Source organism: Vanacampus margaritifer, chromosome 1, assembly GCF_051991255.1.
Source record: "Vanacampus margaritifer isolate UIUO_Vmar chromosome 1, RoL_Vmar_1.0, whole genome shotgun sequence".
NCBI lineage: Eukaryota > Metazoa > Chordata > Actinopteri > Syngnathiformes > Syngnathidae > Vanacampus > Vanacampus margaritifer.
The window spans coordinates 7,373,526-7,398,546 of NC_135432.1; the positions used below are offsets into that span (position 1 = coordinate 7,373,526).

At 39.0% G+C, this 25,021-nt stretch overlaps 1 protein-coding gene across 1 annotated transcript in view; it reads right to left on the reverse strand.

Annotated features, from left to right (window-relative positions):
* The window catches only part of slc2a4rg (SLC2A4 regulator), a 45,125-nt gene that overhangs the window by 17,655 nt on the left and 2,449 nt on the right, over positions 1–25,021 (reverse strand). The window contains exon 2 of the mRNA XM_077571337.1: positions 24,391–24,626. Coding sequence (XP_077427463.1) covers positions 24,391–24,626 — 236 coding nt within the window. The remainder of the gene's footprint in view (positions 1–24,390; positions 24,627–25,021) is intronic.

Sequence of the window (25,021 nt, forward strand, 5' to 3'; positions counted from 1 at the left end):
GCCGTAAATCCAGCACGGGGACTTGAGCGCGCGGCCGCCGGTGAGACTTGTAAAAAGTTTCTGAAACTTTTCAAAAAGGTCCCTGTTGGTGAGAATGTGTAGACGAGGGGTGAGCAAATGTATGAAGTAGGAGAGGAACACCTAACGGGGCGAGTGACACACATATGTACACTTATGTACACACGACAGAAAAGAACCCGGGTCTGGACGCCAGATAAGAGATAACAAGATTGGTCGTGTCCCGTTTCAGTGCGTGGCCTTGTTCTCTGTACCAAACGGGGCCAAGCGAGAACACGCTTTTGATTTATATGCCCAAGTTTTTTTTTCACTTCTTGTTTACGCCCCGGAGAACATGTTGACATATTGACTCTGGAAAGTACCACGCTGCACATTCCCGCCCTTCAAAATGTATATCAAGACCTTGTGTTGTTTCCTCGTTTGAACTGCAGCTGGCACGGAAAACTTGTGTACTAATACTACCGACAGGCCTGCATTCTTTTACTGTGTGTATTTCAGTGAAGCAGAGGAGAGAGAAAAGAAACACAAACATGCGCCTATTAGGTAATTTGAGGGTAATTCAAACATTTTTAACACACACAAATATTCCCAAACCAACCCCCTAATTTACAAACATTGAGTTATTCCCCTTCTGTTTCCTGGAAGAGTTCTGACTCCCCACTAAAATCTCATTATCTTTTTTTTGGAGTGCTCAGTATTGTTCATTCGGTAATTTTACCGATTTGACATGTCCTCATCATTGCTCTCCTTTTTTTTTTTTGTATGTGGGTGAGTATGTGTATGTGTGTGTGTATTCATGAGTTCACCTAAAACCTATTAAAAAAATCCCATACCGTTCACCTAAACCGAACACTTCCAGCCTGAGTCGTGAGGGCGTCAGGAGACCCGAGGAAGGACCAAAGAAAGGAGAGTGAAATCCAGCACCGACCAGACACCACCCACCAGGCCACCAACCAGAGTCCTTCACCAACCCCAGAGACATCTAAATTCCAACACTAAAATCTCATTAAACGGCTATGCGATGCGAGTACGAGAGCTCTGCAGACTCGAAACCAACGAAGACCTCCATGTTTACACCGAGAGACAGAATTAGACAGCATTCGGGAACTTTCTAATTGACTTTTCCTTCAGCTGTCTGTGTGACTTCTTGACTCTGCGAAATGAAAAACGACTCAGACGACTGCTATCGAGCGACCTTTCTGTAAATCTGTCGCTATCTTATTCTGAGAGGATGAGGAAGCTTTTATTTTGAACCGTGGTACGTTTTTATTTAGCATCCAAACAGAGATGGTCAACAAAGTTGCACTTTGTGTGCACTGGACGTCTGCGAGTATATTTGGAGCTGCGGGTGTTTATAGAGGGAAGCAGCATTTACGGCAGGTATTACGCATGATGAAATGGCCGACATGAAAGTCGCTATCCTGCCCTACATTTGCTGCTAATAAACTTGGCGTGTGGCTGACTGTGCTGTGGCGAAGTTGTCCATTTTACAAGACAAGGCTTTATGAGGCAGGCTCACTTAATTATGCAAGTGTGCAAGTGTGAACCTGTGCGTGGGGTCAAAGATCAGCTGATAATTGTGACTTTTCACATCTTTGGCATTTTATAGTTCAGGCCACACGTATTCATACACAGTCAATTCTAAGGAGTAAACTTCACTTTATTTAGAGTGGGACCAAAAAGACTCAGTTTTAGAGTCAGATTTACGCTTGGAAGAGAGTAAAACAAAGTCACTCAAGGGTTGAGGATCGAACTCACAACCTTCAGCTTGGGAGACAGCCAATCTACTCCCTGAGCCACACTCAGTGTGTTAGTATATCACCTCGTGTCAGCTGGAATCTTCATAACTCCAAGAGACCAAAAATGCTATTTTTGTTCTCCTCTTGGATATAAGCAAACAGTAGGCGTGGCATAGCTCAGGTGGTAGTGAAGGTCATGAGTGCGTTCCTCATCCCTTTCTTTTTGTTTTGTTTTGTTTTACTCTCTTCCAAGTGTAAATATTACTCTAAAACTGAGTCTATTTGGTCCCACTCCAAATAAAGTGAAGTTTACTCTAAATAGAGTGAAAATGTACTCTACAGAATATACAGTTTTTTTATTTATACTTTTTATTTTGATGAACTCCAAAATATGACTTTTTTTGGGGCATGTACTGTATATATCATTATTGAGCTGCAACAATAAATCAATTAATCGAAAACTAACCAAATGTCCAATAAATTGACAACTATTTAGATAAAGTGATTCCCAACCATTGTGCTGGGGAATATTAGTGTGCCTTGAGAGCTCTTAAGGTGTGCCGTGAGAAATGCTCAAATTTCGCTCCATTGTTCAGAAAACGATTGACAATTTTGTAAATTTACGAATACTATAGGACAAAGTATCGTGAAATCCTCAAACGTTAAGGCTGTAATACACATTTTTTTGTTGAAAGCATTAACCCTGGAGAACCCAAGAACCCTTTTCTTCTTTGGAAAATTATGAATTATACATTAAATGACTGCTATGAATTCACTGAACACCAAAATATATGTTTTTTCAATATATTCCCTAATTTAGGATTAGGGCGAAATTTGACCCTTTGGGATTTAGGAGTATCATTTTGAAAAATCAGAATGACAAAAAATGTCAGTAAACTATTTAGAATTTAAGAAAATAATCAATCAAATACACAGCTACATTGAACAAGAGATTTTTTTTGTTTTATTTGTTGCATTTTAGCCATCTTGTCACCACCACTCTGGCTCATGTAAGTGCAATATTCATCTACTAGATGGCCCCACGCAGGGGTCAGAAGTGGCACTCTGGACTTTTGAAGTTAAATTTGTAAAGAAAAAAAAAGGTCTTTGTTATTTGAGTAGCAGAATTTATAGGGGCCAAATTTGACCCCGTGGGTTCTCCAGGGTTAAGGAACCCAAAAAAAAAAAAGTTATTTTCTTCATTATCGTCCGATTAATCGGTTATGAACGTTTTTCTGCCAAATAGCAGAACATGGACCTCGCAAAATCCATATTGGTCAGACAACTACAATTCCCGTAAGTCTCTGCTTGAAAGCACTTGGCAGAGAACGTGACGCGCGCGCCAGATCTCCCCGGGGAGAACCTGTACTAAGTGGTGCAGTATGGTGTGTCTGTTTTGGTGTTTCGCAACTCCCCCACCACATCCGTCTGGCAATCGTGAGGTACTTTGCTGTTGTTGGGGAGAAGACAGGCCCCTTCGCTCTATATTTAACACCACACACCTCTGCTCATGTTACCAGCCTCGCAGAAATCCCTGCCGGATCTATGGTACATTGTGTTGCCGTTAAAGCCCACTTAACTTTGAATTTAGGCCAACCGCCGTGCGGGACTCATGAGTATCTGTCTTCATTATGGATGCATGGAACTTACAGCAAAAAAAAAAAAAAAGGTTTTTATATGTATACGATCTACACAGTATGTTCAGCGAGCATTAGACTTACACTTTGCCAGCCATTCATAGCCTGACCAGAAAAAAAAGTTGATATTTCAGAGGTGTTTTATTACATTTACACTGCCAACTCCTGGCCTGGCATGCATATTACAGATTAATCATTCACCTCTCAAGGCTCGTGTACAAAGATATCATGTTCATGTTGCTGTATACAAACAAACACTAAATAAACACTTAATGTTTCCAGTCATTAAATGTCCCTCTTACTACTGACCGTACTGTATGTCATCAAAAAAACATTACAAGTACAATGAGTGGAACAACGTTAAGTGTGAAGGAAGGCCGAGCGTTATGATCTACAAAAAAAACACGAGAGCTCTGTTTGGACATGTTCTTCAATCCGATGACGTATTGCACTTTCCGCTTTCTTCAGCCTTGGTAAAAACTTTGAAGGAGCCCGTTTGGCTGTTTGATTGTGTGTGCGCTCGATATCAGCCGGTCTGTGTGTGTCATCATCTAAGGCAGTCTCAGATAAGGATTTAAAAAAAACTCCACTTGTTTTTACCACTGGTACTATGAAGTCCGGCGGGTAAAATGAGGTAATGTAGTGACAACTGAACCCGGGCGGTGTTGATGGCCGACAGCTGACCAACCCCACCCGCCCGCCACATACATACCCGCTATTAATAGCACACTTCTCTCAGTTCTCATCTCATTGCTTCAGCGCCGCTGTATTACGTAATCTTCTCCGTCCTCCTCGCCTCTCCCTTTCTTGCTGTGTATGTGCGCGTGGTAATGACAGACAGTAAGTAGACCGCCGCAACCCCGCCCCTCCCCCTTCCACGCGCGCCCCCCAAATTCATGATGGCGCTCTTCCTCTTTCTAATGATCGTGTTTTGTATTTCTCATATCGCCCTTGGTGAGCATCAGGTGATATTGTCAAGGCGTGCCATTTATGTGCATATTTATAAGTGCTTCATTGTTGTGTAGTCCACACACACACACACACGAATACACACACTGGGCCTTATGTAAGTCCCAGGGCTGCGACTCCGAGCCCCCTGGAGAGGGAGAGGCTGTTGCAGGCAGGAGCCTTGTCTATGTAATGCGGGTCGTGGAGTGTAATGACTATTCAGTCCAAGGATAAAAAGACCACTCTTTGGCTGGTTCTTGATGCTCAAATGCAATCTGTGCCTTGGGCTGCGGCACAGACAACCGACGGCTTTGTTGACGCGCGATACTGGAAGATTGGTAGCAAATTGGTCATGATTTCCTCTGTGGGGGGTATCCATATGTCAACTTTCTGTCATGTACTACAGTATATGGTTACGTTATACACACACATTTGTCAGACATGCTCAGAATTCTGTGAGAAGATGCTTACTCAGCTACTTGTATTAAAAAAAAATAATAATATAGCGATACCTTGCTATCAAAAACAACAGTTTTTTTTAGTGCTGGTATTCTTAAGAGTAGCCATGTGAAATTCGTCAGCAAACAAGTCTCCAAATTCGAGGCAAAACAAACATACTTCAAGCTGCTTATTTGTCAATCCCAGTTGAGTTTACTGTAAAAAAGGACACATGAAACAAAGACCCAAAACAATGAAGGTCTGCTAAATTCATGCTAGCTATAGACCGGCTAACAGAAATTAGCATCAGTGTTGCAGTAAAGCAGCCACTTAGATAGCCGCTAACTACTTTTCAAAGGCAGTTTAATAGGTAAATACTGCTTTTCACTCAGGTTAAAATTAGATCTTGTATAAAATCTGGTAAATTCCAGATAGCGATACCTTGCTATCAAAAACAACAGTTTTTTTAGTGCTGGTATTCTTAAGAGTAGCCATGTGAAATTCGACAGCAAACAAGTCTCCAAATCTGAGGCAAAACAAACATACTTCAAGCTGCTTATTTGTCAATCCCTGTTGAGTTTACTGTAAAAAAGGACACATGAAACAAAGAACCAAACAATGAAGGTCTGCTAAATTCTAACAGAAATTAGCATCAGTGTTGCAGTAAAGCAGCCACTTAGCTAGCCGCTAACTACTTTTCAAAGACAGTTTAATAGGTAAAAAATGCCCCAAAAAACAACTGCTTTTCACTAAGGTTAAAATTAGATCTTGTATAAAAATCTGGTAAATTCCAGATTCCTGTATTTTTGTTTCTTTGTATTTAGTGCTTTAGTGTCATTTAGAGAGCAATGGCAGGTTAAAATCACCTATTTTTCTTCTCTTTTTTTTCTGGAGAGCTCAGTATTGTTCATTCGGTAATTTTACCGATTTGACATGTCATCATCATTGCGCTGTCTTTTTTTTTAATTTATTATTATTTTTTGTATGTGGGTGAGTATGTGTATGTGTGTGTGTGTGTGCGTGCGTGCGTGCGAGTGTGTGTGTATGCATTAGTTCACTTAAAACCTATTAAAAAATCCCATACCGTTCACCTAAACCGAACACTTCCAGCCAGAGTCGTGAGGCCGTCAGGAGACCCGAGGAAGGACCAAAGAAAACAAAGGAAAGTGAAATCCAGCACCGACCAGACACCACCCACCAGGCCACCAACCAGAAAAAAATAAAAATAAATTTAAAAAATCACCTATTTTTCCTTGTTAACTTTAGGTGGCGAGGTGGAACCGTCACTTGCCTGCGATGTAGATTTACGTGAGTTTGCTTCCCGCCTGGGAGACCATGCGTGTATGTGTGCGTTTTTGTGTGAGTGTGAAAAAAACAACAACTCTACCATAAGCTAAGCGAATATTAACTTGTGGCTGCAACTTCAACTTCCCTTAGTGTCAACTTTCCCGTCACTCAGTGCTGCTACCAGGAGAACTTTAAGCCAAGAAACAGCACTCTTTACTCTAAAAAAAAAACAACAACCTGTTGGTCACTTGGTGTTAGCCAAAAGTCGATATACTTGTGGTGAATCAGAGAATCAACCAACATTTTACCGTCTTCTTATAAAATCATTGACAACCAATTTCATCTTTACTGACCATCAAAATAAATCAAAGCACTTTAGGCAAGATTGGGCTTTTACCGAAATTGAAGACAAGTCATCTTTTGAGCCTTTTATTGTATATTTAGGGGCAAGCAGACATAACTGACCCGGGAGTTCCACTGAATAGATGCAGGCAGCAGAGGATATTTCACAACTTTGTTATGAATTTCACAAGCCAAGAGAGACAGATGGGAACCAAAGTGAATCATAAAACAAAACTTGCTGCCATTTTTTAAGAGCTAAAATGGCACCGAGCCCCAAAAACAGTGCTTTATATGCCGCAACAAATCTTTGGCTTCTCATTCTTCCCACTCCCACTCTTGCCTGTGCTTGAGATTTGCCCTTTTGCAATCGCAAGCCAGAGGCAGGCCTTTCCTGTGCTGCTCCAAAGCCACTCAACTCTGCCTACTTTTGTGTAGACAATTCTACAGAGAGCCATCCAGACATACAAAGACTTTGGATACTTTTTTTGGTGACGGGAATGTGAGGGAAACTCAAACATAAAGGTCAGAATAGGAAAAAGGGCAGACTCCTGCAATGACTTGGTCTTTCACAGTTCTGAAAGAAAGAAAAATTCAGGGCAGATGAAATCTGTGACCATCACTTGGGTTCTCGCTCCGACATTAAAGCACTGGAAAATGTTGGCACGCTCTCCCCTCGATTTCATGAGGTTTCTCCGGCTACGCTGGCTTCCTCTTGTTCGTTTCATTGAAGACTTGAAATCAAATGCTGCTAACATGCCAACCTGTGAGCTGCCTGTAGCTCGCCAGGCCATTTCCAGTAGCGAGCAGAGGAGTCCCAAATACAATAAATATTACATGGTTGATTTGTCACTTGGTCCCAAACTCAAAAAAATTCTCATCCAGTCAACTATTCTGACAAAATACACTCACTCAATGCAAAAGTCCAAAATTAAACACAACTCTGAATTTAGGATTCATTTGTAATAAATTTGTAAAATGTGCAAAACAACTCCCTGAGTTCTAGTATTTAATCATTTAAAATAATATAGGTTTAATTGGTCATTTTTAAGCACGACGCTATGACATTGAAAAATAGGGCTGGGTGATATGGCTAAATATTTATCACAATAAAAGTATTTCATGCGGGCCAATACAACCACAAAAAATTGATTAAAAAAAAAAATCTATTCAAAATAAGACAAATATTGAATTATAGATTAAAATAAAATAAGGGGAAATGCCAATTATATGCCAAAAATTAAGTACACATAGGTAAGCAACAGGTGGAAAACAAAAACATACATTTTGGTAGCAACACATGCTACCAATAACTAACACACTATCAATTATCAACACAATAATAAGGCACACTGACCATAAATACAAATATAAACCTCTCCGTTGCACTGCGGGTGGTGGGAAGGTCAAATGATGAAATTGCTTCTTTGTCACCTCGACAAGCCAAAGTAGAGTTAATAATACCACAAACGGATGCAATACAAATAGAAACAAAAGCTATGATGGTGTGAATCTCTTAAGTGATTTCATTTAGAAAAAGAAAAAAAAAACCTGGGTGACAACCAGACAAGGGCAGACTGAGTTTGGCAGTCACAGCTTAGTTGGCCAGACTTTTTTTTGTTTTCTGCCTCTTCGCATTTAAGACGTGACCGTCAGTCAAGTTACTGCTGTCAGACTGTTGGTAAAAAAAACCCAATAAGAATAAAAAATATATATATGTGAAATGCCATGAGATTAATGAAGGATATGAGAATGACACTGTGTTTTGTTTCAAATTCTAAAACCAGGTTTGCTAAATCAGGCACGGCAGTTAAGATCTCAGCTATCTTGCCAAAGAACCATGACCACAGTTTAAGGAAGAAAAAATAAGCAGACATCACCATACAAAAATCTCCACATTTCTTTAACCTTTACTAATCTAGATAAAACAACTCCGAACAGATTTTCATTTGCCTGCAGACAGTGTGGACCTAAATGTTGAAATGTGATTAATTTGATGTCGTCAACAGATGCATATTGTTACTTGCAACATAAAAAGTAACTTATTATGACGTTGAAATTCATGCGTAAAGACATAAAAAAAAAAAGTTCCTGACTGGGCCAGTTGCCATCAGAACAAGTGGAGCGGTAAAGTTGTTTGCACAGTCAAAAACTAATATCCGACTTCAAATATTAGAAAATTGTAATCGATTCACTAAGTCAAGCCATGTGACAGTGAAAGTCTACAGCGCCGCAGGTGCAAGTGCAGGTATGTCATTCACCCCATGTAACCTTAAAGTGAAATCGGAGTCAGGAACAGCTGCTGCCTGTCCACATCAAATGCACAATAAATGGCTCCTTGCCAGCCAAAATACAAGAGAAATCCGCATTTCCCCATCAACATATTCATTTTGACCACTGAACTCCCACTTAAGTTGGGGGCAATGCTATTGTTATGACTGACATCATAATTAAATAAAGGTTTTAAAAGCTTTTTGCTCCATGCGGCCTTTGTGCACTCGAACCAGGCAACAGCTCAGAATAGTCCCCGGAGACGAGACCATGGCTAAACTAAAGAGTGTCATAAATCATGTTTGTAACACTTTTCCACCCAAATTCTTAGAGGAAAAAAAAAATGTACATTCAGAAACTCATCACGTTTTAATTGTTGTATGAATGTATTTCTAGATGGTCAGATCAGACATTCTCATGAACTACGCCTGTTTTTAATGTACAGAAAGAAAATCAAAACAAAAATGTGAATATTTGCATCTCTGGATTTGGACCGAGCGTGGGTGGAAGTGGCTACAATCGAGGGACAGTTACCACATTGTGAAAAGTCCTTGGAAGAGCTACAAGTGGCGCTGGGGTTATTTGGGCAGCGAGCAGCGCTCGGTCTGGCACACTCGCCGCTTTGTGCAGTGGCATTGTGCTGACTTTTTACACGGCTGCCTAAAATCTTCAGTTCAGCGCTGTAATAATTGGCTTGGCTTGGAAATTAGGAGGCATTACACGATTTCTGTGTGGTGTCGTTCCAAATTCCTCCAAACAGTTCATGACTCGACCGCAGGGCCGCCGCTAATTGGTCCAAATGAAACGCGGTGGACGTAAAGCCAGAAACAAAACTTGGCCCCTAAAACGTCTGTCATTCCAGACGGATGAGTCACGTAGCACGAATGTAGCTTACACACGTCCCAGTATGTACTGTATATAGCATCCGCATGTGCAAAGCGGCGCTCGTGTGTGTGGGTCATGTCATGTAGTGTAAATATATCGCCGTCAAAGCTGAGTCAGCATTACGTCGCTGTGGGGCGAGGAGGGGAGTGTTCTTCTTAGCAATCTGCTGCTGAATGACGACTCGCTCACAGAATGACACAATGGATGTGTGAAAAAAAAATGGCAAAGGTAGAAAAAGAAAGTACCTGGAGAGCTGCTGACTGATTACATTCTTCTGTCCTCTTGCAACCTGCTTATTGGAGCACATCCATCTTGCAATAGTTATAACCTTTCACGGCTAAATGATTCAGTAAGTTGCAATAATATGTTATTTTTCGCAGGGGATAAAAATGGTTAAAATCTTCTCGGAGTATTAAATGTCTGTATTACAGGCGCCCTAGTAGGGGAACACCAGAAGGCGCACAATGTCAGTGGACATAGAAGCGGGTCATTCCATGCCAAATCACCCACAAAAAAAAAAAAATCGGAAAATTCTAACCAAGCAGATTTTGATCTGAATGCAACTTGGTGTAGCTGTTGATAGTGTTTCAACTTAACAACCAACCGCTTTATTTAGGTGTGTGGGAGCAGAAAGGAATTACACATCTCCACCATCTCTTCTCAGATAATATGTTTATATCATATACATCCTTGCTCCAAAAATACAATATAAAAAACGGAATTTTTTTACATTATCTACAAGTTCAAAATATGATAAAGAAAAAAATTCCAACACTTCGGGGTACGCTCCAACCGCCTGTTTTAGCTAAAGATATTAACAAGCTTTCTCCGACAACAACAAAAAAAACTTTACTACTTTCATATACTGATAAAATGTCTTTACCCATCTCAAAATGGGAGACAGACTTGTCTATAGCACCGGAATCTGACTTTTGGATTCAAGTTTGTGAAAACGCATTTAAAATGACAAAACACACAAATTTACAACTTATCCAATATAAAATTATTCACAGAACATACATTACTCAATATATGATAAAGAAAATGGGACTCTCAGACTCCGACATTTGTCTCCAATGTTTACAAAACACTACAGACACTTTTGTTCATGCTTTATGGTTATGTACTCCGGTTATGTATTCCTGGACTAAAGTCTTAGAAAAACTTTCCGCTATTTTGGACTGTAGGATACCTTTATCTCCAAACTTGTGTTTGCTAGGTGACCTAACAACAACTGACTTACCACATAAACAATTTCAATCTACACTTGTAGCCCTTACTATCGCAAAAAAAAAACAATTCTTGTTAACTGGAAAAATAAACAAACTCTGAATATCGACCAATGGTCTAACCTCCTCATAAATCACATTTTAATGGAAAAAATATCTGCCTCAAATAAAAACCAAATATTAAAATTTATAGAAACATGGTCTACGTATATAGAATTTTTAAACCTAATTCTGGTTACTTAATTCTGTCTGTTAGCGAGAGCCACTACATCGTGATAACTTACATTGATGTTTCTGCATTTGGCAATTTATTATTATATTATATTATTAGTATGGGATTTTTTTTAATGGGCTTTAGGTGAACTGATGAATACACACACGCTCGCACGCACGCACGCACGCACGCACACACATACACATACTCACCCGCATACAAAAAAAAGTATATATATATGTGTGTATATATATATATATGTGTGTATATGTATATATATTTAAAATAAAATAAAAAGAGAAAAAAAAACATTTTTTTTTAAAAAGGAGAGCAATGATGATGTCAAATCGAATGAACAATACTGAGCTCTCCTTAATAAAAAAAAAAAAAAAAAAAAAAAGATAGTGTTGGCACAATACAAAATCTCAAATTTGAGGTCTATAGAAGCAGGGCTTGGGAGCTATGGCCCACCAAATTAGGACATTTTCGTCATTATGGAGCGTGGCCGTCTTCCTTTAAAATCCTTTGTCTCAGGAACTACTGGGTCAACCTCCACAAAACCGCATTTGTTGGGAAGGGAATAAGCATGCGCGAAAATCAAGCTTTAAGAAAAACTTGCGACCAAACAAAGCCGTCATTTGAATGGCGGCGAATGGAGTGTTTTCAACGACTTTCAACCTTAAGTGACAAAAAAAAACGACAGGTGCACTTGGTGCCATTCTTAACTCTTTGACTGCCAAAAGCGTTAAATGACGTTTAGTAAAATCCTATGGAGGAGTGCCAAAGACGTTAAAAGACGTTTTTTTTTTTTTTTTCAAAACAGAGGTGAAACTAACCATTTTCTATTGTTGATTACTGAAAAACGGAATAAGGTAGAAACAAACTTTTTTTTCTGATGAAAGATGAGAGTTCAATCTTTCATTTGGTAGTATGTGTGTTTCCATAGTCCAAACACATAATTTTCTGTGGACCTTGAAAGATCAGTCAAAAATGCTTAAATCGGCTGGCAACCGTCCTAATGGAGTTTATCCGCAAAAAAACACCATTGCAAAGCTCGAGAAGACAAGAAGTGTAGGCTTGTAAACCTCCGTCCACTCTTCCCAATATCTAGACAGAAAAGAAAGATCACCTCCGAGATGGTTTCATCCGAGGACAAAAAAATGCCGCTTCGGTGTGGAACCGGTCCGGTGGAAAAGCGCCACAAATGAGAAGATTTTGAATCCTTATTGAATTCTATTTGCAACAATATTTATTTTGTGAAGATATACCCAGTAGCTCCTGAGAAATAAGGCTTCAAAGGAAGGCTTTCACGCTCCTTTTTATTTTTACCAGAAAAGTAAAAATTCTAATTTATGGCCATAGTTCGTAAACCCCTGTTCCAATTAACCTAAAACTTGAGAATTAATGTTGTGCCATCAGTATCAACAAGCACACCAAGTTCCATTAAAATCAAAATTTGTTTGGTTCAACCTACTGAGTGATTTGGTGACTAAAACTGAACTAAACTAAAACACTGTAGAGAGTTTCTTTTTTAAATTAAAATTTTATTTTTTTTTTGGTGGAGCTTCAAGAGATTGTCAGTTCCATTCGCTTCAGTGTTGAAAGACGATTTGAGATACACATAAGTTCACATCACATCACATCACAGTGCTGTTTTTGCTTCCAGTGAGTTCTAACTACAGCTTTTGTAAACCACCAAGGAATCAGACAAGGAATGTAAAAAGAAATTTAGGTAATAGTGCATTTTAGCTTTGTTGGAAATGGATTTCACCACGTTGCAACAACAACACAGCAAAACAATTAACTACTAGTCACAAGCTAAGTGCTTTTTTTTTTTTTTTTTTTGCATCTTTGCCTTGTTATTTCGTTCTTAAGTGGATGGCTGAAATATACTGTTTTCATTTCTTTTGGGGAAAAAGACCTTTCTCAGAAGGAGACTGGCATTGTTCAGGAAGCTTCATGTCCTCCGGATTTGCGTCGGCTTTAACCAACCAGCTCGACCCTCAAACAAAGAAGTAGGACGCTGGAGGCCAAGAGAAATGGGCTAAGGGACATATGGAGCAGACAAAAGGCAAGGGGAGGAAAGAGCTTTTCAACAAAGCAGAAACGGTCGTGAAACCACAAACCAGCAAGAAAGGAGTCTCCAATAGCATGTTCGGTAAGATTAGGTCAGTAAATCGTTTTAAAATCATTTTATCAGTTTTTTTTTTCTCAGTATTGTTCATTCGGTAATTTTAACGATTTGACATGTCATCATCATTGCTCTCTCTCTCTCTTTAAAAAAAAATGTAATTAATTTATTTTTTTTTTAAATATTTGGTATGTGGGGGAGTATGTGCGTGTGTGTGTGTGAGTGTGTACCTAAAAAAAAATCCCATACCGTTCACCTAAACCGAATACTTCAGAATCCAGCTAGAGTCGTGAGGTTGTCAGGAGACCCGAGGAAGGATCAAAGAAAAGAAAGGAAAGTGAAATCCAGCACCGACCAGACATTACCTACTACCCACCGGGTTACCAACCAGAGTCTTTCACCAACCCCAGAAACATCTAAATTCCAACAAATTATGGAGACCTCAAGAGACCAAAGGAAGGATAGAGGAAGCAGAGTGAGATCCACAGTCATCAGCCTCCACCGAATCAACGCCCAGAGGAAGAAGCAGATTGTGTTTGAATTTCGATAGATGCTGGTGTGGTGGATCTGGTGGATAAAATCATTTTATCTTACTGGTTGAGACAATATTTGTGTGAGATGAAGTGAAGCCGAATGAATGTCAGTGGTCAGAAGGAAGATGGGCCAAAGAACAAATTCTGGTCGGTATGTCTGAGCCTTCTCCTTCCCTCTGCATCTTTTTTTCCCTTGCCTGTCCTACAGGCCCATGCGTGAACACCAACTCACTCTGTGAAGACGTACATGGTGCGATGTGTAATCAATGCATATTTTGTTCGAATCCTGCCTGTGCGGCGCAACGTTTGCAGATATCGTTCCTTCTCACCGCCTACTCTTTTCCTCGCGGGTCAAATCGATTTCTGCTCCACGCAGCGTAGCGGCAGATGATGAACGGCTCGTCGCCACACTACCCCGTGGCGTCGCCCGTCAGCAGGACGCCCTCATTATAATAACGAATGACTTCGGTGATTAGCATTATTACAATGTTGAGAAGCGGAGAGTTGCTATGACTTATGGGGGCGAGCGTCTAGGAAAAAATTCAAGAACGAACGTTAAGCAAAGGTGTTTCCATAAGAGGTGTTCATTTGTGGAACAATTTTGACCTGAAAATGTGTTGAATGTAATAAAAATTGGATGTGTGAGTTTGGGATTAATAAATGCGTTATCAGCATTCAGTATGTATGTACATATGTAAGTGCAGATGTATGTATGTCTAGGTTTTTAATTGAGCTATGCTATATGATTAAGCTTATTAATATGAAATAAGTAAAAAATACAGAATGAACAAGTGATAGGACTAGATACGTTTTCTTACACACTCACACGCACGCACATACACATTATCACCCACATACAAAATAAAAAAATTTAAAAAAACAATAAAATAAAAATAAAAATAAAAAAAGAGAGAGCAATGATGATGACATGTCAAATCGGTAAAATTACCGAATGAACAATACTGAGCTCTCCAGGAAAAAAAAAGAAAGAAAAAAAAAGTTTTCTTACTTCTTCCGTCACCCTTTTGAACATAAACCACGCTTAACAATGACTATTGATGTTTTCCCTTCTTTTCAATCTTTTTTTTTTTTTTAAATTAACTTTTTATCACAGTACTTATTTCTCAGAAAATGAGTAAGCGACTTTGCTGCTCTTCGCCGCTTTTGTGAAGTCACATCAGAGCAGAAACAAATTGATGCTAGCCATGCTAGTTAGCGAGTTATCTGCCTTGGTGCAAAGTCGGTAGAATTTATTTCAACAACTGAAGACAAGCTAACTCGCACCCGCTTGTTTCAAGTTCTTCAAAAACGAGCCATCGTTTGACCGATTTTTTGGGTGGACGTAAACTCAGTTCACTTCACATTTAGCAGAAGTTTGGTGAACAATTTTTCCAAAAAAAGAGTCTTTGAGATGTTTATTGCCACTCCCTGTTAATGTTTACAGTCAAATTAAATATAAGACGAAGAAAATAACAATTTGTGCATTTCAAACAAGCACATAGCTTTGACTTTCAGTCTGCTTGGTTTACGCTAATGCTGGATAGCATCTACGTTGTGTGCTTTAACACTTGAACACACACATATATATATATATATATTAGTGTCATACTGATGAGTTGAGACAACTCAGTAAAAAGTATATCTATCTGGCTGACTAAGACAATTTCTGAGTGAAGTGATTGAGTGGGGGGCGGGGGGGGGGGGGGGTTCACGATTTTTGGGTCACTTTTGTTTGGTGGTGTGCTGTGAGATTTTTCTTGTGTAAACTGTATATCATACGACAATTACAAATAACCCTTATGTTTTGGAATCATTTATTATTATTCAGTTGCTGGTTTGGTCCATAAACTGTCAGAAAACAGCCCAAAAAAATATTGATAATTGTTTTCTACAGTCAAAGCAGATTTTTGATTTATCAGAAATAATCGGTTTGCTTTCATGGCGGACTACGGCAATCACAGAATATAAACTGCTGAGAGGCTGAAATAATAATGAGGGCAATTTTAAGTTTAACAATGGCTGATAATAACTAATCAATATCAAAATAGCTGTTGATTCATTTGATTATCGATTTAGTTGTTGATGAATTGATGCGTGGTTGCAACTGGACAGTTCTGTTTTTTTTCCGGCGCGACAGTTGTGGTTTGAGGGTGAGCAGCCGGACTTGCCCTACTTGTTTCCCTCATTCGACCCTCCCCTACCGCATGACTCCGCTCGTTAAGGGTGACCTTTCACCCATGGCTGAGTCAATGCAAGCATTAACCCCTTGTCGTCTAGACAGCAGACAAAAAAAAGCTGGAGGAAATTCATATGTAAGAGATACGATTTGTGTTTAAATAGAAAAAAAAGAATATATGGCGACGACATAGAACTACTTTTTATAAGGCAGCAATTATTTTTCGTTTCGTTTTTTTGTTGAAAAAAAGCATGTCGCCGGGTGTGGGTTAGGCATCCCAGGCAAATGTGGGGGGGGCGGGTAGCTGTTCATCTGACTCTGACCTTAAGCAACAGGCAGTAATATCTCCTTTGGGAGCAGAGTGGCGGCAGTGGGGTTGTCAAAAGTAGAGGTTGGGGGTGGGGGGGGGGGGGGGGCTGTTGAGGCGTGTCAAGCTGCAGCCTGCCAGCCCGGGTCAAAACTCGCATGGTGATTCTTGCTAGCCTGAGTCAAAACCTTGCACTGTCATTATGTTCAAGCCACAGATGCCTATTTCCCGTCTACCTCAAACTCCTCACTCGCGGTTCCTTGCTCTGTATTTTGTCTATATGCCAAGTCAGCGCTTTCTATTCACTACACAATGGTGACAGTGTACCTGGGTAAAGACAGATAAGACAAAAAAAAAAAAAGGCTTTCGATTCCAAAACAAACTGCCCGCTCCCTGCCCCGCCGCACCAGGGTCAATTTTTGTGCACGAAAAAACTGCGCTTTGTTCCTTTTATCAGCGTGTCGGATCCCACACTGATGAGTATTGACAAGTATAACAGACTGTGCATTATGGAGAGTGACAGGAAAGCTTAACACGGACAGAATGGGGGGGAAGACTCTGGGACGAGAGACAGGTGGGAGGGAAACGGTCGCCTCTCATTTGTGTAGCCGCGTTTGTGCTCAAATTCAATGCAAAGTTGCAGAGAAATGCACGTCGATATGCAAATGTGAGCGTTTTCTCTTTCACTGTTATGTCCCTTGAGATACAAGTTTAGTTTGGTCCGTCAGCACACTTAACTCAAAACAACGCCGTTAATCGGTTCCAGCCTTCCCTGCAAAAGCAGTTCAGTTGTGTTTAATAGTCTGTTGCACCATTTGTGTTCAGTCTGTTGCTTATATGGTTAAAGCGCCGCAACATTAAGCTAGTGGGCTAAAAGGCTAATGGCTATACTATTTGGTTGTTTTAAATACAAAATGTGTCATTCTCTTTGCTTTATGGCATCTATCTTGAAAAACTCATAAGTTGAGTCACACTCAAGGCACTTTGGAGTTGGATCAGCAAGACCAACCAGTAAGACTCTTCAATGATCTCATCCATTCATTCTTGAAAGCACTTAAGTCATAAGTGGAAGTTTTGCGGTTGTTCAGTTTCTTTGTCTCTGCATTTTCATCATCTTTGACTATTAAGATGCCAGTTGTTTACAAAACCGGGCATAATGTGAAATATACAAATTTAAATGAATACAAAAATGTGACATACATATGCCTGAAAGGAAGAAATAAAAACACAGGTTAATTCAGAGTGCATGAAGCCAATAAAAAACGCTGGGATAAAATTATTATTATTTTTTTTAAAACAGCACTACCCAATCAAAACAAGTTAAAGCAGGAATTGTAATGCTGGTACTGACAGGTTTCATAGAACCATACAGAACATCTTGCTTGGACATAACCAAAGTCATTATTCTGAACATTATGGTGAAAAAAGCCTGAGAGAGAGAAAAAAAAACGACATGCATAAAGACTAGTTAAAATGTTTTTATTCAGTAGCAAATGTCTGCATCTTAAAACAGAATTAAACGCCAACATTTCCAGCAGAAAAATTGCATGTGACATTAGTGGTACAACCATTAATCAATTAGTTGTCAAATAGCCAATTGATTGTGTATGTATTGTATACTATATTAATCAATTGTTGAGAAAGATTGTTTAAGTGTCCAAATCTAAATTTCAGCCTGTCAAGAGTAAACATTCTCGAAAAAAAACAATTCTTGTTAACTGGAAAAATAAACAAACTCTGAATATCGACCAATGGTCTAACCTCCTCATAAATCACATTTTAATGGAAAAAGAATTCTGCCTCAAATAAAAACCAAATATCAAAATTTAACTTACATTGATGTTTCTGCATTTGGCAATTTATTATTATATTATATTATTAGTATGGGATTTTTTTTAATAGGATTTAGGTGAACTGATTAATACACACACGCTCGCACGGACGCACGCACACACACACATACAAAATATATATATATATATATATATATATATATATATATGTATGTATAAAAAAAATGTTTTTTTTTATTATTTTTTTTAATTAAAAAAAAAAGGAGAGCAATGATGATGTCAAATCGAATGAACAATACTGAGCTTTCCTGAAAGAAAGATAAAAAAAAAAGAGTAAACATTCTCTGATTTCTGTCCTCCTCCATGAAAACATCAAAATAAAACATTCACTTTTACTTTGGAAAGCAGTGAACCACATTTTTGCCCATTTTATAACATGTTACGGACCAAACCTGTGACTGAATCATAATTCATTTGTTTGTGCATTTTCTGCACTGTCAATAAGATACAATATCCTGTCTATTTTAACCCTGGAGAACCCACAGGGTCAAATTTGGCCCCTATAAATTCTGCTACTCAAATAACAAAGACCTTTTTCGTTTTTTTTTTTTACAAATTTAACTTCAAAAGTCCAGAGTGCCACTTCTGACCCCTGCATGGGGCCATCTAGTGGATGAATATTGCACTTACATGAGCCAGAGTGATGGTGACAAGATGGCTAAAATGCAACAAATAAAACAAAAAAATTCTATTGTTCAATGTAGCTGTGTATTTGATTGATTATTTTCTTAAATTCTAAATAGTTCACTGACAGTCTTTGTTATTCAGATTTTTCCCTAAATCCCAAAGGGTCAAATTTCCCCCTAATCCTAAAATTAGGGAATAAATTGAAAAAAACATTGAAAAAAACATATTTTGGTGTTCAGTGAACTTATAAATTATATAAATTAAATAGCAGTCATTTAATGTATAATTAATAATTTTCCAAAGAAGAAAAGGGTTCTTGGGTTCTCCAGGGTTAATAAAGGGATGTATTGTTTTCATCCATTTCATCGGTTAATTCATAATTGACAGATCATTCGATTAGTAGCAGCTCTATTGTACATACAGTAGATTGTATTGCGTCGAAAGTAATAAACATTTTCCAAAGAAGAAAAGGGTTCTTGGGTTCTCCAGGGTTAATAAAGGGATGTATTGTTTTTATCCATTTCATCGGTTAATTCATAATAGACAGATCATTCGATTAGTAGCAGCTCTATTGTACATACAGTAGATTGTATTGCGTCGAAAGTAATAAACATGATTGATGAATGACAATATTGCTTCACTTTTGCAGCAGGATCTCTGCCTTGACATGCCCGAGGAACGGTAACCTATAAAGCGTCACAACAACAAGGTGTGAACTTTGCAAAGACACAAAGCTCAAAGGCAGGAAAACTGCCAAAATAAGAAGGGCTCTTTTAAAAAAAAAAACTGAGCTGTAGCTTTATGCTTAAGTATCTTTAAACAACTTGAATCCCTCGACACAATGGCCGCATTACTGCTTAATACAATTAAATAAATGTCTTGTTTACATGATCTCAGCAGCAAGTGTGGAATGAGTCACACCCAAGCATGCGCACACAGAAATAAACTTGCCGCAGTTGTCAGAAAACAATCTTCAGCGCTAATGACAACATTAAATAGAATGCAAAGTTTGTTCGTCGTGATTCATTATTTTGCAACTCCTTGCGTGTGTCATTTGGCCACCAGGGGCAGTCTAAGAAAGACGGATATTGTTCCGACATCTGAACTCCTCGGAAAAAAGTCAACCAAGTCGGATAAGTCGACTTTAAAAATAGTTAGACTGAAAATGTCTGCCTCAAAGCTCCGCCGGAATCATGATTGCGCCGCCTAACTAATTATTGAACTCATCGTAGCCAAGAAGCAGCTCCACTTACAAGACACTATTTCATGTATAATGTAGATATAATGACGTATGTGTGAACTAAATGGTAGTTTGTGTTTGTTTACCTTAAAAGGTAACCACTAGCACGCTAATGTTCATCGCGATTGCTAACCGTTTAGCATAGGCTAATTTTGTTGGTGTTTAATGATGCTCATGCAAAGAAGATAATAAATAATCAGTAGTTATATCCACTCAATTCAACTCACATATATATAATGATCTATGTCTGAACTAAATGGTGTATTTTTGTTTATTTACCTAAAATGGTCATCGCTAGCGCGCTAATGCTAATCGTGATTGCTAACTATTTAAACAGAGTGTTCTACTGCTTTAAAGGTTACAACACCACAATTATATGCTATTTGCTAGCTTTCATGTTCAGTTGGACAAACCTCAACTTGAGTGGCAATAAAAATCTTGAAGCTTGTTTTTGTTTTTCTGACAAACATGTGTTTGTTGCAAAGTGGATTGAGTTGCGTTCACCGCCCAAACGATGCTCGGATTTTTGCTCACAAGTCAAAACAAAAACAAAAAATGAAAAATCGGCCCATTGACAGCTCATATCTGGAAAAACTGGTCAATCTGGTCGCGTGTTCCACAAGCTGTCACTGTATCATAAATCATTAATTTCATTATTCCTTGTGGTTAAGTTCAATTGGATGGCAAAACTGATCAACGCAGAGTGGTGACGAGCACGGGTACCAAAAGGTCATTCTGCTGTGATAGCGCCAAGACAAAAGACAATTTGACTGAGGGTCAGGTTCATCCCGTCGGTCAACGGAGCAACAAAAGCGGAATCCTCGCTATTATGACCACGCCGTTATTTGGTGTTATGTAACCACATTGGAGCAGCTGTGTGCTGTTTGTTTAGTCACTACTGCGAAATGAGTGTGACGCTCACCAAGCACTTTGAATCTGAAGAAGACCAGGATGGAGTGGCCAAAATTGCACGGAGGCCCACAAGGCCCAGTTGACCAGATCTGGCCCGCCCCATCATTTCATGTGGCCCACGATAGCTAATCAAGGAGGCCGACAACCGATATTCGGAGCCGATACTTATTTGCGGTAAAACAGAAAATATTTGCGTCAAAAATTTTAAAAAAAACATAACTTTGTTGAAATGCCATTAAGCATGTGTGTTGAAAGGTAAAAGTTTTTTCTATAAATTTTTAACATTTAACAAATAAACAGCCCTGTTTTATAATTCCCTCAAAAACATAACTCAAATGTTAAACGTTTGCTTATTTTTATTTCAAACAAAAAAAGGGGAGGGAGTCCCTAGTTTCAGCGGCATCTTTTTAAAAGTTAAGTGAAATTTTAAATGAATACTAAATTAACCCAGTTTTAAATTGATCTCTTTAGCTGCTAAGAACTTGGCCAATTTGGGGGTTTTGTCAGGGTTCGTGAAAGATTTCCAAAGACGTTTCCAGACAGTGAAAATGTGTCTTACATGTTGAAAATTTCTTTGCAACAAGAAAAACTGTTTATGACAAATAAAAAATGCCTGTTAGCATATTTGCAACATTTTACAAACCCTGACGAGAGCCCAAAATTCACTGAGTTCGCAAGCGTTTGCGGCCTTCAGATTTGAAATCGATATTCGTCAAAATGCCAAATATCAGCACGCCGATAATTGGTCTAAACCCATTATATGGTTTCAACTCATAATGACCCTCTGAGGAGAAACCGCAACTACAATGCGGCCTACGATAAAAACGAGTTTAACACCCCTGCTGGACACGATCAGGAATTTGGAGGCCGTCACTAATCAGAGAGTTTAAAAAAAGAAACGATCACTGATCTGATAAGAAGATGGAGCAATATAATGCATCTGTTTAAACAACTTGTTTATTTACTGTTTAGTCGACCGGACCCATGATGCTATTTGCGGGGAATTGGGATCGGCCTGGCCCACAAATAGACAAAGTTTGTGTACAATTGACCTAAAAATTATCCCCAAAACGCTTCTAAACATTCAATACACAGAAAGTGTGATGGGAAACTGCTCCAACAAAAAACCCAAAATGATTTTAAATTTTGGATAAGAATTGCGTTTTATTCTGCTCATCTACAAATTAGCACATTACAGCCGATCAGCAATTTTGCATAAAATGCCAAACATCTGCCAATCCGATCAGATCGCTGTCAAGTCTACCAAACAACAATGCGGATGCTTGCCAAACAACCCGGAGACGCGCATTGTATGAGCCGTGAGGCAGCACATGACGTTCTCGGGATGAAGACGGAAGGAACAACCACGTGCGCCACCGCGCCCCGCTATCTAAATGGGCTGTGATGACGGACGTTTTACAATCCATGCACTTGCCATCACCCTACACAGTTCGCCATCTGCTTGTGGAAGTTTTTCTGTTAATGTATAAACAGTTTCACCGACAGGCACAGGCAGTCACTAGTGGCGGTGCAAAAAGAAGGAGTGTTTCGGCCCAGCCTGCAGCCTCTCCCAGTCCTCTTGACTGTTACATAATCACTTATCAGCGTGCACGGCTTGTCCCTGAGGGCGCTTGCTTGCTGCTTGTTTTGTGCAAAAACCGTGAGCGCATAGAAGTTTGCCCGGGGTAAAAATAAAAGAATGTCCCCCGCGTACAAATGTGTGTGCCGGAAAAACAATGTGAAACAACGGCCACAAGAAGTCAGTTCCATGTGAGAACTAAAACAGAACAGACGACAAGGCTTATTTTGCTGCCTGTTTTCAGTTGACAGAAATCTGTTATATAAGAAGAAGCGCGAAAATTTGATGCGAATTGTTCATAAACCGTTCATAACTCCAGGTTCCACTGTACTGTACATCAAACCCCGTTAGTTGTTGTTAGCTTTCTCACACAGCTAGATTAGCCAGTCTAAAATGTCATAATCTTACAAATCCAGTTTGCATTGCGTCTGATATTATTGTGAACGGGAAAAATGAGCGGCTCAAGTCGGCGTCCTTTGAGGGTTTAGCGGTGGTTAAGTGGGCTTATTGTCGAGAAACGTCAGGTTCACAAGGAAATGCAATAACAGCAGTTTTAACCAGAACTAAACAACGGGCATTTTTGCTCTTGCCCTGACACCAATTACAAACACCATTGCCACTTTTCCACTGCATAGTACTGGCTCTGCTCTACTCAACTCAAAACAATAACAAACAAAAAAAGCACTGAACACGTTCCCTTGGAACAATAAACAACAACAGAGGACGCATGTTTATTTTGATCATTCCTAGCCAAATATCCTGAAAAATAAGAAGGATGCAGCACCCGTGTGCTACCTGTCAGCATAACTGCAATCCTGGCAAATCATGTCCTCTTCACTCATTCACTGCCATTGACGGCTATTGACGTCAAAAATTCATTTGAATTATTTCTATTACTTTAACATTTTTTCCACTTTTGTTAACTCTTTGACTGCCAAAAACGTTAAATAACGTTTAGTAAAATCCTATGGAGGAGTGCCAAAGACGTTAAAAGACGTTTTTTTCAAAACAGGGGTGAAACTAACCATTTTCTATTGTTGATTACTGAAAAACGGAATAAGGTAGAAACAAACTTTTTTTTCTGATGAAAGATGAGAGTCCAATCTTTCATTTGGTAGTATGTGTGTTTCCATAGTCCAAACACATAATTTTCTGTGGACCTTGAAAGATCAGTCAAAAATGCTTAAATCGGCTGGCACCCACGGCATCCCTTTTCTGAAAACGGTTGGCAGTCAAAGAGTTAACAAGAGTATAAAAACCTAGAAGAAGAAAGAATATTGTACATCTAGAACATATATCAAATTTATGATTAATCGGGAGTTAACTATTGAAGTCATGCAATTAATTACAATTAAAAAAAAATTAATTGCCTGATGCGATAAAAAAAAAAAAAGATTATTAAAAATTAGGTTCAATAATTTTTTTTAATCGTTATTAATTGCATGACTTCACGAGTTAACTCACGATTAATCACAAATTGTATATCTGTTTTAAAATAACAATTAAAAAATGTTGTTTTCATACTCTTGTCAACAAAAGGTTAAAAAAATGTTAAACTAATAGAAATAGTTCAAATGAATATTTGACGTCTATAACCGTCAATGGCAGTGAATGAGTTAATAGTACTGCAAAGTAACTGGTACTACCTGTTTTTGCTAGTGGGATAGTGTTAGTAGCAAGTAGAGTCAAATAATGTATCATTCAATGGAAAAAGGGAATACCGGTAGTTTATTTTTCTACAAGATGATCCAATATGCACACATTGTTCATGACAGGCAAAATGTTATTAGTACCAATCAATAACCTCACTTTTTTTCTCCAAAAACTGGTACTACCACATGTGGACAGTCAGCTTGTATAGATATATACCACTTGCACATACACTAAAGTTCACTTTTTTTCAATGTTGAGCAACACGCATTAATCATTTGATACGGATTCTCATAAACAAAAGTCATGTTATGATGCATGAATGGGAAGCTCCCAAACAAAAGCAAGAGGCAAAAGGTGTTTTGAAGATGTCCTACCTGTTTCTGGGGACAGGGATATGAGAAGAGGCGAGCTGTTGTCTCTCCATCTGTGGTGCATTCTGTCCTGGTGCTGGCCTGAAGCCGGCGGCCATCTCCACCTGCCTCTCTTGATTCCTGATGTCCAAGTGCATGAAGCTGCCTGGCGCTTGCCCATTTGTGCCCGGGCAGTGAGTCGGACTGGTCCTCTTCAGGCTCGCAGTGCAACCAGTGTCTCTGTGCTCGCCCAGGCCAGTCTGGGAAAAGGGGGAGGTTAAAAAAGTTGAAGGTACGAGTGCGAGGGGACGTGGGTTGAAGAAGCTAAGCTCTCATTTCAAAGTGATTATGGAATATGTCAGAATGCTTGGGTTGGGGCAGTGGTGTCTGTCAAAACTCATTTCCTTTACTCATTTCAGTTATGGGGTTAGAAAAAAACAAAAGTGGACAATAATTACAGTGAAATACTAACTGGAATTTTCTAGCTGTCAACATTTCGGGCCAGAGGTGAGCAGTAAGGTAAGCACTTTAGTGTTACTTAAGTACATTTGTTTTGATTACTCGTGAGTATTTTTGTTCATAAGCAACACCACTAGTACTTGCTACTCTGCTACATTGAGCCTACCTATTGCTCACTCCTTTTAGTGAATGCAAT